This window comes from Plectropomus leopardus, chromosome 2 (genome assembly GCF_008729295.1).
Source record: "Plectropomus leopardus isolate mb chromosome 2, YSFRI_Pleo_2.0, whole genome shotgun sequence".
Classification (NCBI taxonomy): domain Eukaryota; kingdom Metazoa; phylum Chordata; class Actinopteri; order Perciformes; family Serranidae; genus Plectropomus; species Plectropomus leopardus.
In genome coordinates this window covers 9,500,858-9,513,138 of record NC_056464.1, presented here as the reverse complement: position 1 = coordinate 9,513,138, position 12,281 = coordinate 9,500,858, and the positions used below count along the sequence as shown (strand labels likewise).

General features: G+C 38.3%; 1 protein-coding gene across 3 annotated transcripts in view; it reads left to right on the top strand.

Annotated features, from left to right (window-relative positions):
• Positions 1-12,281, top strand: part of LOC121952968 (inositol 1,4,5-trisphosphate receptor type 1) — a 109,636-nt gene that overhangs the window by 23,378 nt on the left and 73,977 nt on the right. For all 3 annotated transcript variants that reach the window (XM_042499877.1, XM_042499869.1, XM_042499861.1), the window contains exons 7-17: positions 1,712-1,810; positions 2,929-3,012; positions 3,672-3,818; positions 4,086-4,181; positions 4,430-4,474; positions 6,844-6,998; positions 9,380-9,479; positions 9,861-10,021; positions 10,647-10,788; positions 10,999-11,157; positions 11,777-11,949. In XM_042499877.1, coding sequence (XP_042355811.1) covers positions 1,712-1,810; positions 2,929-3,012; positions 3,672-3,818; positions 4,086-4,181; positions 4,430-4,474; positions 6,844-6,998; positions 9,380-9,479; positions 9,861-10,021; positions 10,647-10,788; positions 10,999-11,157; positions 11,777-11,949 — 1,361 coding nt within the window. The remainder of the gene's footprint in view (positions 1-1,711; positions 1,811-2,928; positions 3,013-3,671; positions 3,819-4,085; positions 4,182-4,429; positions 4,475-6,843; positions 6,999-9,379; positions 9,480-9,860; positions 10,022-10,646; positions 10,789-10,998; positions 11,158-11,776; positions 11,950-12,281) is intronic.

Genomic DNA, 12,281 nt, shown 5'->3' with positions numbered 1-12,281 from the left:
AGAATTTTGGACTTGGAAAAATTTACCTTTAAAATCAGAGATCACATAAAAAATGGAATAAGATTTACCAAAAAGATAGACTCTGTAAAAAAAAAAAAAAACAACATATGATCTAAATCCCAAAATTTGCAAATAAGAGGTACTCCCCCCCCATCTCCATCCCAATCCCCCCTGTCCCCTGTCCTACCCTACCCCACAGCCTGAGGCATTATGTTTTCGGGTTGCCTGTCTATCCATCACTTCATCCCATTCTTGTGAACGCAATATCTTAATAATGCCATGAAAGAACTTTTTAAGATTTTGTCCACTTGGACTGAACAGGGAATTTATTAGATTTGGTGATCAAAGGTCAAAAGTCATTGTGACTTGGCGGCCATCTCATCATCCCAATATCTCAAGAAGGCCTTGAGTGAACTTCTTCAAATTTGGCACAACCATCCAGTTAGACTCAGCAATGAACTGATTAAAATTTGGTGGTCAAAAGTCAAGTTCAAGCTGACCGTGTCTATCTCATTCTCCAAATGGGGTATCTCTGAATGAACAACTTGAGGGAAATTCTTCAAATTTGGCACAAACAGCCACTTAGGCTCAAAGATGAACTGATTAAAATTTGGAAATCCAAAGTCACCTTGACCTTGTGTCTGTCATGATCTTGCAAACACAATATCTCAAGAAGGCCTTGAGGGAATTTCTTTACATTTGACACAAACCACTTGGACTTAATGGTCAACTGATTAGAATGTGGGGGTCAAAGGTCAAGGTCAGTGTGACCTCACGAACTATGATTTTGGCTGTAACTCAAGAATTTATATGCTAATAAGGAAAAATTTTACACAAGTGTCTCATAAAATCAAATGATGAAGTGATTACCATTTATATTCAAAGGGTCAAACTTCAGATCTGCAACGATCTGCAAAAACACTTTTCTGGCCATTACTCAACGCCATATCTCAGGAACAGAAAGGGAGACATTTGGTCAGACAGTGAATTGGTGACACCAATCTTGGGTGCACTCATTCAGTCCAGGCTGTTTTTATTTTCTGTGCTGCTATGTTGACAATGTGTGTGAAGAGTCGATGTTTTAGTGTACCTTTTTTGCCGCATCATCCATATTTGAAGCATTGTCAACTGTCATGGCTACATATGAGTCTGGACAGACATGGATTTGAACTGTAACTACAACTTGACTTGTTTGTGCCATAAAACTGTGAGGCAGAATTCTATTTTTTTTTGTTTTTTGTTAGATTGAGTTTTATGTCACTTTTTTGGTTGTTATTTATCAGTTTAATTTGTGTAAAAAGTATAAAATGTACAATTTACTCTGATGTCAACAGTAGTTAAGAAGACAATTCAGTAAAGTATTAAAAAAAAAAAAGAATTGCACTGTACTCAGGGTTGACGCAGAGTACATATTGCTAAATACATTGGGTCATTTTAAATAAAACCTTCTATGATTTTACGTAAAACTTAAAAAAAGGAAACATAAATTATATTGTCCAAGACCTTGTAATTTGTGGAGCCCAATGACTTTAGTGTGTGCATTATAGCACTGTGTATTCACTGTGTGTATATCAGACATCATGGTCTTTATATCTTTCCACTTCCTAATATAACTCAGTGCTCACTCTACTTATGCTAGGATTACAGCATATAACCTTTGTTCATCTGTTTTTCACATTATCATATTGTTCTGTGTCTGTTTTGATTGCAGGTGGTGATTGGGGACAAAGTGGTGCTTAACCCAGTGAATGCTGGTCAGCCCCTGCACGCCAGCACACACCAGCTCGTGGATAATCCAGGATGCAATGAGGTTTGGCCGAGCCGCCCCGGCTCATCGTCACTCCTCTGATGTTTCTGTGGGAGTGTTGGAATCTAATTATAGCTTTTTCCTCATAACCGCTGCTTGGTTATTAGCTGACTGATGTGAAACACTGCAGCATTGTTTTCTTGAGCTATAGTTAACTCTGACTTTGGAAGATCATCCTCTATCACACTCAACTGCTTCTACAGAAACACAGAGACAGTGTGGTCTGTTTTTGGGCAACACAAATCATTGCTGTTTATGATAACTCTTAACAAAGGAAGTTACATATTTTTTGATACTGGACTTGAAACTTATTTTTCTCTACAAGTATGCGCAACAGACAAACTTATTAAACTTTCTGCTGCCTTGGCTTCGGCACATATAAACAGGAAGTGGACTTAATGTTGAAAATAAAGCTATTTATTCTATTTATTTAGACAACAAACCCTAACTTTAAAGAGGTAATTCACTACAAAATCAGAAATACATACTTTTTCTCTTAACTTCAGTGCTATTTAAAGATATATTTTTGGGGCTTATTCAATGCCTTTATTTGATAGGACAGATATAGCGTGAAAGGGGGAGAGAGAGAAGGGATGACATGCAGCAAAGGGACAAAGCCGGACTCAAACCTGCAGCCACTGTGGCGAGGACACAGCCTCTGTACATGGGGTGCCTGCTCTACCAACTGAGCCACCGGGTGCCCCAACTTTAGTGCTATTTATATACCTAGATTATTATTTTGATGTGAGTTGCAGAGTTTTAGAGATATCGGCCGTAGAGATGTCCTCTTTCTCTCCAATATAGTGGAACTAGATTTAGATCTAGATCTCGTGGAGAGAAAGCAGACATGTCGATGGTCGATATCTCCGACACTCTGCAACTCACACAAAAATACACAATAATCTGCATATAAAAACAGCACTACAAGTAAGAGGAAAAATATGTACTTTTTGATTTTGGTGGAGAACTTTCCCTTTAAAAAAGCAAAGTCATCCATAAATTTGCTTTCCACTAAACTCTTCCTTGAACAAAGGCAGTGCTGCCACAGTGCTTCAAGTTTGCAGGGCTGTTGCCATGATATTATACCTAAAGTCACGCTGAACGTTTTGTTTGTTTTACAGGTGAACTCGGTCAACTGTAACACCAGCTGGAAGATTGTGTTGTTTATGAAATGGAGCGACAATCAGGAGATCATCCTAAAAGGGGTTCGTCTAACAGTTGCTGATTATTTTCTTTTTGATAGAAGACACATATATATCTTATACAAAATATAGATAAATGCAAATACAATAAATATATAGTCAAGCAAGACAATAAGCAAAACAAGAGGGAATATCATACTTGCAGCAGTCTACAAGTTTCTTCCAAATATGTATACAAGTCACTGACATTCTCTGGTTTTCTTACACGTGGTGTTGTATAATGTCTCTCATCAGAGCTGAGTGGGCTGGTGGCTTTGTTTGTTTTCACTTCACTGTTATCAGTGTACAGTTTGTGCTTACAGATGATTGATTTTGTTGCATTGGTTATTCAACAGCTCTACATTAAGGTCTTTAACACCAAAAAATATCCACAACTACAGTATTTCTTGCCAAATGGCCTCTTCAAATATGTGACAAATGTTTGAATGTATGGAATAAATTCTGGGGCACCTCTGGAATATATGAAGTAGTGAAACTGTTGCCAGTCCACATTAAGCAAGGTCCACAAAGAGATCAAGATTCAGATCAAGAGAAGAGATTTTGTGGAATTTAAAACGCGCTATGTGCACGCAACAGTAGATATGTTTTTTTTTTATACTTTGATTTGGTTTAAAGAATAAGCAGAATATTTTTGACAGTAACTAATGTTCTCCTCTCTCCAGGGTGACGTGGTACGGTTGTTTCACGCAGAGCAGGAGAAGTTCCTCACCTGTGATGATCACAGAAAAAAACAATATGTGTTTCTCCGCACTACTGGGCGGCAGTCAGCTACCTCGGCAACCAGCAGCAAAGCCCTGTGGGAGATAGAGGTAAGGAAGAATATTTTTACAGGTGCTGATAGTTGTATGTGCTGTACTGTGTAATGTTAAACTGTAGTATCACAGTTCTCTGTGTGCCGGCAGTAAATGTACTAAATAAGTCTTCTTCAGTTTTATAGGAAAACCATAATCATGGTTCCTATATTATACTTAACAGCATTATATCCAGCATTATATCTGATAGTTGAGTCCACAGCACCAGGTAAATAAACTGTATGCACTGGTGTCAGATGTGACTGCTGTGTGCTCTGGTATCAGGTGGTGCAGCATGATCCATGTCGAGGGGGGGCAGGCTACTGGAACAGCCTTTTCAGGTTCAAACACCTTGCCACTGGACACTACCTGGCTGCAGAGGTCAGTGCACCACAGACACAAGGCAACTAAACACTGACAAAATTAAACACTATTGACATATTTTTATTAAACTTTAGGCATTACTGTTGCGTTTGTTTTTTAAGAGATTTATATTACTCAAAAAACTGTCCCGTAAAGCTACAGAGATAAGCTGTAAGACTAGGAAAACACTTAATTGAAGTGAAATTTAAGCTACATTGATATTAGAGAAAACAATATTGTGGTGAACCACTTTTGTGTTTTTGCAGGTGAATCCAGAGTATGAAGAGGAGTGTCTGGAGTCCCGCTCCTCAGTAAGTGAGCCACGTTTAAAAGATTTGTTTGTAGTGGATAACACACTTTAATCTGCAGGATTATGTAAATACTACTGTTCAAATTTTTGTGAAACTTAATGAAATATGGAATAGGCCTTGGCAGGATAAATGCCATTCATCTTAAAATCCAGTAGATGGTAGTAAAGTTCAATAGTGACCAAATATAGCCAGTTATGGAAAAACAATGTCTCTGTCCATATCACAATCCACAATCACAGGTACAAGTCACCCTCTGTGGTATCATACACATGTAGCTGCTCCAAATTCATACAGAGAGCAGATGTTACGGAGCACTCAGGGACAGTGGCTTCAGTTGTTCTCAAGTTAAGGTGTGACTACGGAAACTTAAATACACACACATCATCCATCTAATTATGCTATTACTTGCTTCCAAATGTGAATTGTCTGCAATAAACTCCACCAGAGAGTTTAAGGGAAAATTTCATGAAAACAATTGACTGTGCAGTTTGTGTTTGTGGACATCAACCAAAATAATGTAATAATTTTGGAAATATATTCAGTTAGTGATTGTACTCGTGGATTTGCAAATAATAAAACAATGGATTATTTCTGAAAGTCTGTACCTTGCCCTTCTAGTTTAAATATATTCATTATTAACTTTGCCAAGGAGGTTAATGATTACTCAATTTAATCTGTTGATGTAAAACTATAAAGCAAGAAAATACTTAGTTTTAATTGGCGGGCAGTTGTCTGTTAAAATATGTAGTAAACTACAGGTAACCATAGTAACAATATGTGTGCTTTACACTATGGGTGCTTTTCATTATACTTACTTGTCTCCTCTAGCCTTTATGTGTCATGCTAGTTGATAAAAAACTTATGTGTAGTATACACCAGCGTTTCATCGCTCTGAACTCCTCTAGAAGCCTCCTCTTTCCTCATTCCTTGTCTCCTTGAGGTATATTTAAGGGATTGCAAAGGGAGTACAAATGTGCAAATGTACATGGTATGATAATTGTCAACTTTTATATCACGGTATACCTTAAAATAAGTATATTGCTGCAACCGTAGAGGACTGGAGGACTTATGTTAGCATACTGAAAAGCACCCTGTGTTTCCAGTTTAGTAACTGGTAAATCTCACCTAACTATGACTTAAACAGTCCGCAAACAAACTTAGAAAAAAACGGGGGCACCCTTTTTCTTTTTTTGCTTTTTGCTGAGGATAATAAATAAATCACTTTTCCTGTGCTGCATTCACATACCTTTTGCAGGTATTTAAACCTTTGAAATCTAAGCAAATTGGTTGGATTTCACATGGTTAAAAAGGCAATGAAGAACTTGGCACGAAATTAGTAGTTTTAGAATTTATTTATTTATTTTTTTGAACTGGGGAAATTTTTCTGGAAAATAAATTTCAAATGATCAAAGTTAAGTATTTAAAATTATTTTACGCAATATTTTTCTTGTGTATTTTCCCTTTTTTGGTTTGTTTGTTTTTTAACTTTCCCATTTTTTTTACATGATTATTTTCTGTAATTGTTGTTTCCTCATTTTCAGGTAATTTTGTCATTTAGTTTTTCCGTACTCATTGCCTTCCTTCCTGTGTATTTGAAAGAAGTCAAGCCAATTCACCCAGGTTTCAAAGGGTTATTAGCTCCAGCAGTAGATAGCTGAATGCATTTTTGCAGCATGAGATGGTGTTGCATCTCAGTCACCAGCAGATGGCAGCCTTTCCCTGTGAATGCATCGTCCTGTGTTGGCTCTTCAGTTCTTTGCCACAGCTCACTGAAATGTGACTGTCAACATGAGGCTGTTAAGCATCTGCTGATCAGGCAGCGAGAAATGAACCAGCTCATAGTCGCTCTGCAGATAATAGACTCACTTCTACAAGAGAAAAACTCTTTTTACACCAATACCCAGAAGAGCTGAAGTGTGCCAGACATCCTGGGCAACAGAAAATAGGCCCATGTTATCGTAATGACTATTTTCATTACAATTGAAAAAAAAACAGGACTCAACTAAGCCAAGATATTTACTGGCGCCCAGCCAGTATCTCTGGTTAATTTGATGAAGGCTTTAGGCATATGTCTTTTCTGGTGACAAATTATTGGCTTGTTGAACTAACACTGTGACATTTTTCTGGGAAACTTCAATACAAAAGAATAATAATAGTTGAGCTCTTTTGACGAAAAGGGGTCTGAACAGTCATTGCATTTCTTTTTCCTAGAAATCTTTCCAAAGTAATATTTTACTCTTGTCACTTTTATCGATCTTGACACAAACGTGGCAGATAATTTCAGTAGCTAAAAATTATAATCCAAGTGGTGACTTTTTTGTAGTGCTGGACAGTTCTAATCATACTCTGTTTTGACTTTTCCCCTCCAGCTGGACTCGGAGCAGGAAGCCTTACGGGCCCGTTTGAGAAACATCCAGGACAAAGTCATGTACACCCTTGTGTCTGTCCCTGACGGAAATGACATCTCTTCCATATTCGAGCTCGACCCGACCACGTTGAGAGGCGGAGACTCGCTGGTACCCAGGTAGGAGGCCAGTGACGTCAGAGCAGGGACATGTTTCCGACCTGCTCAGACCTGTGTTACAGAGAAGAGCGTGGTCCATTGCCTGCTGTGTCACTCTTTCCACTGAAACACAAACAAGTCGGGGACTTCCACTGTATATAAAGTCATCGTAATATGTTATCAGAACGATAAATCATGGAAAGTGTGTGTGTTAAATGTTAGATAACTTGCTGATGACTTGCTGTTACTCACAACACACAGTATCACGCAGGTCTTCCAGGCAGAGCTCTTCTTCGTGGCTGTCGCACTAATAAGGATATTCACGCTGACAAATTGCATCAAACAGATTTCTGACATTATCCTTCTTTGTGTGTGAGCAGATGTGCTTATGCTTGTTGTGGCGATGATTTGCTTTTTTGGCAGTGGTGACAAATTTTGTATGACAATGTGTGTGTTTGACTCACATTATTTTACTGGTTTAACTGAATTTCACGAGAATAACTGGAGAAAGAGGAAGCTGTTGTAACACACATGGGTGTGATGTTTTCTTGAGAACATGTAGGTAATTCTGTAGTTTTATCTTAAAGTTGCTGTGCTTCTTGTGTATCTGAAAACGAGATCGTGAGATGATAGCTCAGTCTGCTGAGCATGTGTGAAAATATTTGAAAATTGACTGTCTAGTACATTATTTTTGTATAAAAACTCTTCAGTGCCATGTGACAGTTAAGATTTTGTGATCTCATCATTATCACTGCAAATTACTGGACACAAGTACTGTACATCATGCCTGACTGTGAATGTTGTGTTTGTGATATAGTTACCTTATAAGGAGAGCAAATCACTAAATCAAATTAAAACTTAAATTAAAGCCATTGAGATTATCCTCTAAGGATGAAGCACAACCAAGCACTAATGCTGGATAGCACATGAACCTAAGCTCCACATACACACTCACCGATGGACTGACCTATCAATCTAGCTCTGCTATTTCTCCAGTAATTAACTCGTACTATACAGTGGTCCCCCCAGAAGATTGTCATAGGGGTGGCCAGATGGGATCACTGGAAAATTTTGGGGTGGCACAAATGGAAGTAAATCTGTTCCATCTGTTTTTGAGTCATTGAATTTCCAGCACTGAAAATGTATGCATTGAAATTATATATCTGATTTTTTTCCTCTGAATTCAGTTCTTCAGATTTTCGGTAACTCAATTTCACCTTTATTTTTCATTGCTCACAAATTCAGAATAAAAAAATTCACATCTTAAAAAATTCAACTAATATATTTTCAAGTTGCTCAAATTAGATAGAATTCACATGCCAAAATATGAGATATGAACTTCAGAGTGAACATCTGGGAACCCAAGGATGAACGATTCTAGATCGAGTCAAACCAACATCCAGCCAATCAAGTTACGCTCCATGTGGCATGTGAATTTAGCCTATTGAATGTGAGCAACTTGAATATATATTATTTGAATTTTTTAGGACGTGAATCTTGATGGAACAGATTTATGTACTTCCATAGGCACACCAACACCAAAAGTCATAACTAAATTTCAGGAATTTGATTATGCTGTTGTATATAGGCTTGTTGAAAAATGTGTTAATATGAGCGTGAAGAATCACATACCGATAGACTTTGGTTAGTTATTTTACAGTTACTATTACTAATTATCTGATGTGCAGAAACTAATACTGGTACAGTTAACATTTTGAGTTCCACATTGGTCCTACTTTAATGTTTAATGTATCTACTGTATACATATTAGTCAATGCTATGATCTACAAATAGGCTTGTGGTTCTTTTTCAATAATGAACAAAACAAATATACAGCTTTAATTTGAAGGAGTACATTGACATTAGGGAACAAAACATTTACTGGGAGCAAGACTATTCAAGTTTAAAACACCACAGAGATTTTCTTGATCGTGGGCCAGGGATGTATCAGGGTGGCTGTGCCTTTATTCTTAACAATCAGAAATGAGAAGTTGATGAGCCTAATAAGAGCAAGAGCCAGAAGCATTTTCACAATATTCGTCGTTCCTATCTTGCAACATGGATATGACAGTGCAGACAGTGGTGCATGCAGTGTTCAGGGTTCAATTAGAGGGCAGCCATTAGAGCACCCTATCATGTTTTCTTCCATATTCGAGCACCCACTTTATTATTTTTTTAATTATCATAGAAGCATCCAAGAGGGCACTTTTGAATTTTTTTTTTTCTCTTTTGCATATGGTGCCCCGGGGCCTTAGCAATAATTTGCATATTTGATTCTGTAATGTCCATGGATTTACACGTTTCAGGATGCCTAACAACACCGTCTGTGTTCTAGTATCTAATATTTGTTCTCCATGTACAATATGCAATCATTAATCAAACGTATTGATATGTGTTTTCAGGAACTCATATGTACGCCTCAGGCACCTGTGCACAAACACATGGGTTCACAGCACCAACCAACCAATCGACAAGGAGGAAGAAAAGCCTGTCATGCTGCGCGTGAGTGACCATTAATTTGCACTAATACATAACAGCAACCATATCTGTGGTAAATTGTTGGCCTGACAGACTGTACATGATGCTGGGTTTATGAGATTATATGAGTCACAAAGAGGGTCACTAATAAAAAGAATCTAAACCAACTGTTCTCTGCTCAAATCCTTCTGTGTAACCGCCTCCTTCCCTGCTGTGAAGTTATGGAAGTGTTTTGGAATAAACACTATTGCCCTGTACACACATTTGTTTTTTGATTGCAGTTTTCATTATGTGTTTTTGGAGGAGGAATTGAAACAAGCGGGTCCAGAGACCAATTCTAAATACTCAAAAATACCTCGTATTGCTCTGTTAAATAACAGCTGTGCATCTCTTTTCTGATTCAAGATCGGCACCTCAGCACTGAAAGAGGACAAAGAGGCTTTTGCCATTGTGCCTGTCTCCCCGGCTGAAGTGAGAGACCTTGACTTTGCCAACGATGCCAGTAAAGTGTTGGCCTCTATTGCTGGAAAGCTGGAAAAAGGAACCATCACACAAAATGAGAGGAGGTATGAAATGAACAGCAGTGCCAGACTGGGGAGTTCTACCCAATCCAAGCCAATCCATATTCATTTATAAAGCACATGGAAAAACAACAACAGTTGCAAAGCAAAAACTATAAAAAATAACACAAGAAAACAGACAATAGAAAAATAAAATAGAATAAAAAAAATAGATAATAATAATAATAATAAGAAAAATAATCTATCTTCTACCATAATTTCTTAAGATGGACCCTAAGTCATATATATAAGCAGATAAGTGGAAAAGCGAATTGGTGCCCAAGAAAAGAAGCCTGAAGAGGAAGAGGTGCTGAGGAGGATGCAGAGTCTCTAAGTCTGACAGATATATGTAAACTAAAAAGCAACAGAATGGCAGAATCCACAGAGACAGTAGCTAATGAAGATCATTGAAAACTTTTTTTTTTAGTTGGTTGTCACTTGCTCTTTCTGGAGTTTCTACCATTGTTTCCCTGTTAAAGGGTTTTTTTAGGGGAAGTTTCACCTTATTCGCTGTGAAGGACAGAGGGATGTGGTATGTTGTAAAGGCCTCTTAGGCAAATTGTTATTGGTGATATTGGACTGTTTAAATAAAATTTGCTTGACTTATTGAATTTTCTGTTTGTATGATCAGAGCGGTAACCAAGCTTCTGGAGGATCTGGTGTTCTTTGTGGTGGATATTCCAAACAACGGACAGGACGTTCTTGAGATAATGGTCAACAAACCCAACAGGGAGCGACAGAAACTTATGAGAGAACAGAATATTCTCAAACAGGTGATGCAGCAAATGTAACATTTTGAACACATTCTTCAGATTTTCCATTAAATGTGTTTGAACCTCCCTGAACTCCCTCCAACATTTTGTTACTCTCTTTATCATAATTCAAAGTGGCACGGTTGCCAGGCCTGCTGTCTGTGTCAGTGTGCTCTTTTGGCTTTAACCTCAGTGTGATCAGAACTGTCACAACCTTATCTCCGTGTTCAGATCTTCAAGCTGCTGCAGGCTCCGTTCACAGACAGCGGGGACGGTCCCATGCTGAGACTGGAAGAGCTGGCCGACCAGCGTCATGCCCCCTTCAGACACATCTGCCGCCTGTGTTACCGGGTTTTGCGTCACTCTCAGCAGGACTACCGCAAGAACCAGGTACACTTTAACCGGGCTTGAAGTCTGCTTTACAAGCACCAACACTGTATGACTATATCTATGTACTGGAGTTTGTGTAAAGGTGGATTCCAAATTCCCTTAATTAAGTCTAATAGTTAATGAAAGAGGCCTTTGCTCTGATATACTGATGTTTAACCTAATGTCCTGTGCATTTTGCAAGGCTCACCAACAGAGCCCCTTTATCAAATTGTCTGCTAATACGAATACACAGAGCCACACAGAGAAACATCCCATAATAAAAGCCCGCCAATTTGAAATACAACATTCCCATTTTCTGAGAAAAAAATCGATTTCTCTTAAACACATTACAGTGTAATTTTTAGATGGGTCATTTAATTAGGTGGATTATGGGGGCAATCTGGTTCTTGTGAACATGCTCTGTTTCTCTGCACACAGATGACTAGGGCCAAAGTGGCCTCAGTCAATATCCGTAATGGATACAGACATAACAAGGTTATGTCTTATAGTCCGCCTGGAGAATGTAAAGAGATCAAGACAAAAAAGCTAGGTAAATAATGACATTTGTCACAGTGAGTCTGTGCCGTCTTGTTTTGGCTTGTGCATGCTCAGATTGTTTTTCTGTTTGTCTGTCCTGTAGGAGTATATCGCCAAGCAGTTCCGCTTCATGCAGAAACAGATCGGCTACGACGTCCTGGCAGAGGACACGATCACAGCTCTGCTCCACAACAACCGCAAGCTGCTGGAGAAACATATCACTGCTGCAGAGATCGACACATTTGTTAGTCTGGTCCGCAAGAACCGTGAGCCAAGGTTTGTGTGTGCGTCTGTGGGTAATTACACCATCAACATGGTGATCTCGATAAAAAGGCATATTAAGGATAAAATATTTTGCAGGACAATGTGTTAATAGATATTGTTTATATCTCAATTATAATCTGCATACCCTGATCATACAGTATCCTTTTTACCTGTATGCACACAATAGGTTCACTTAAAGGAAATATCCAACCCCGAAATGACCATTTGCATATCAATTGCTGCCCCTGTATTTCGCTGAACTCCTGAAGAAAAGTTTGTTTTTCTTATATGCCTCCACAGTGAACTATGAATAAAAAAACTAAGAAATTCTTCATGAATTGGAG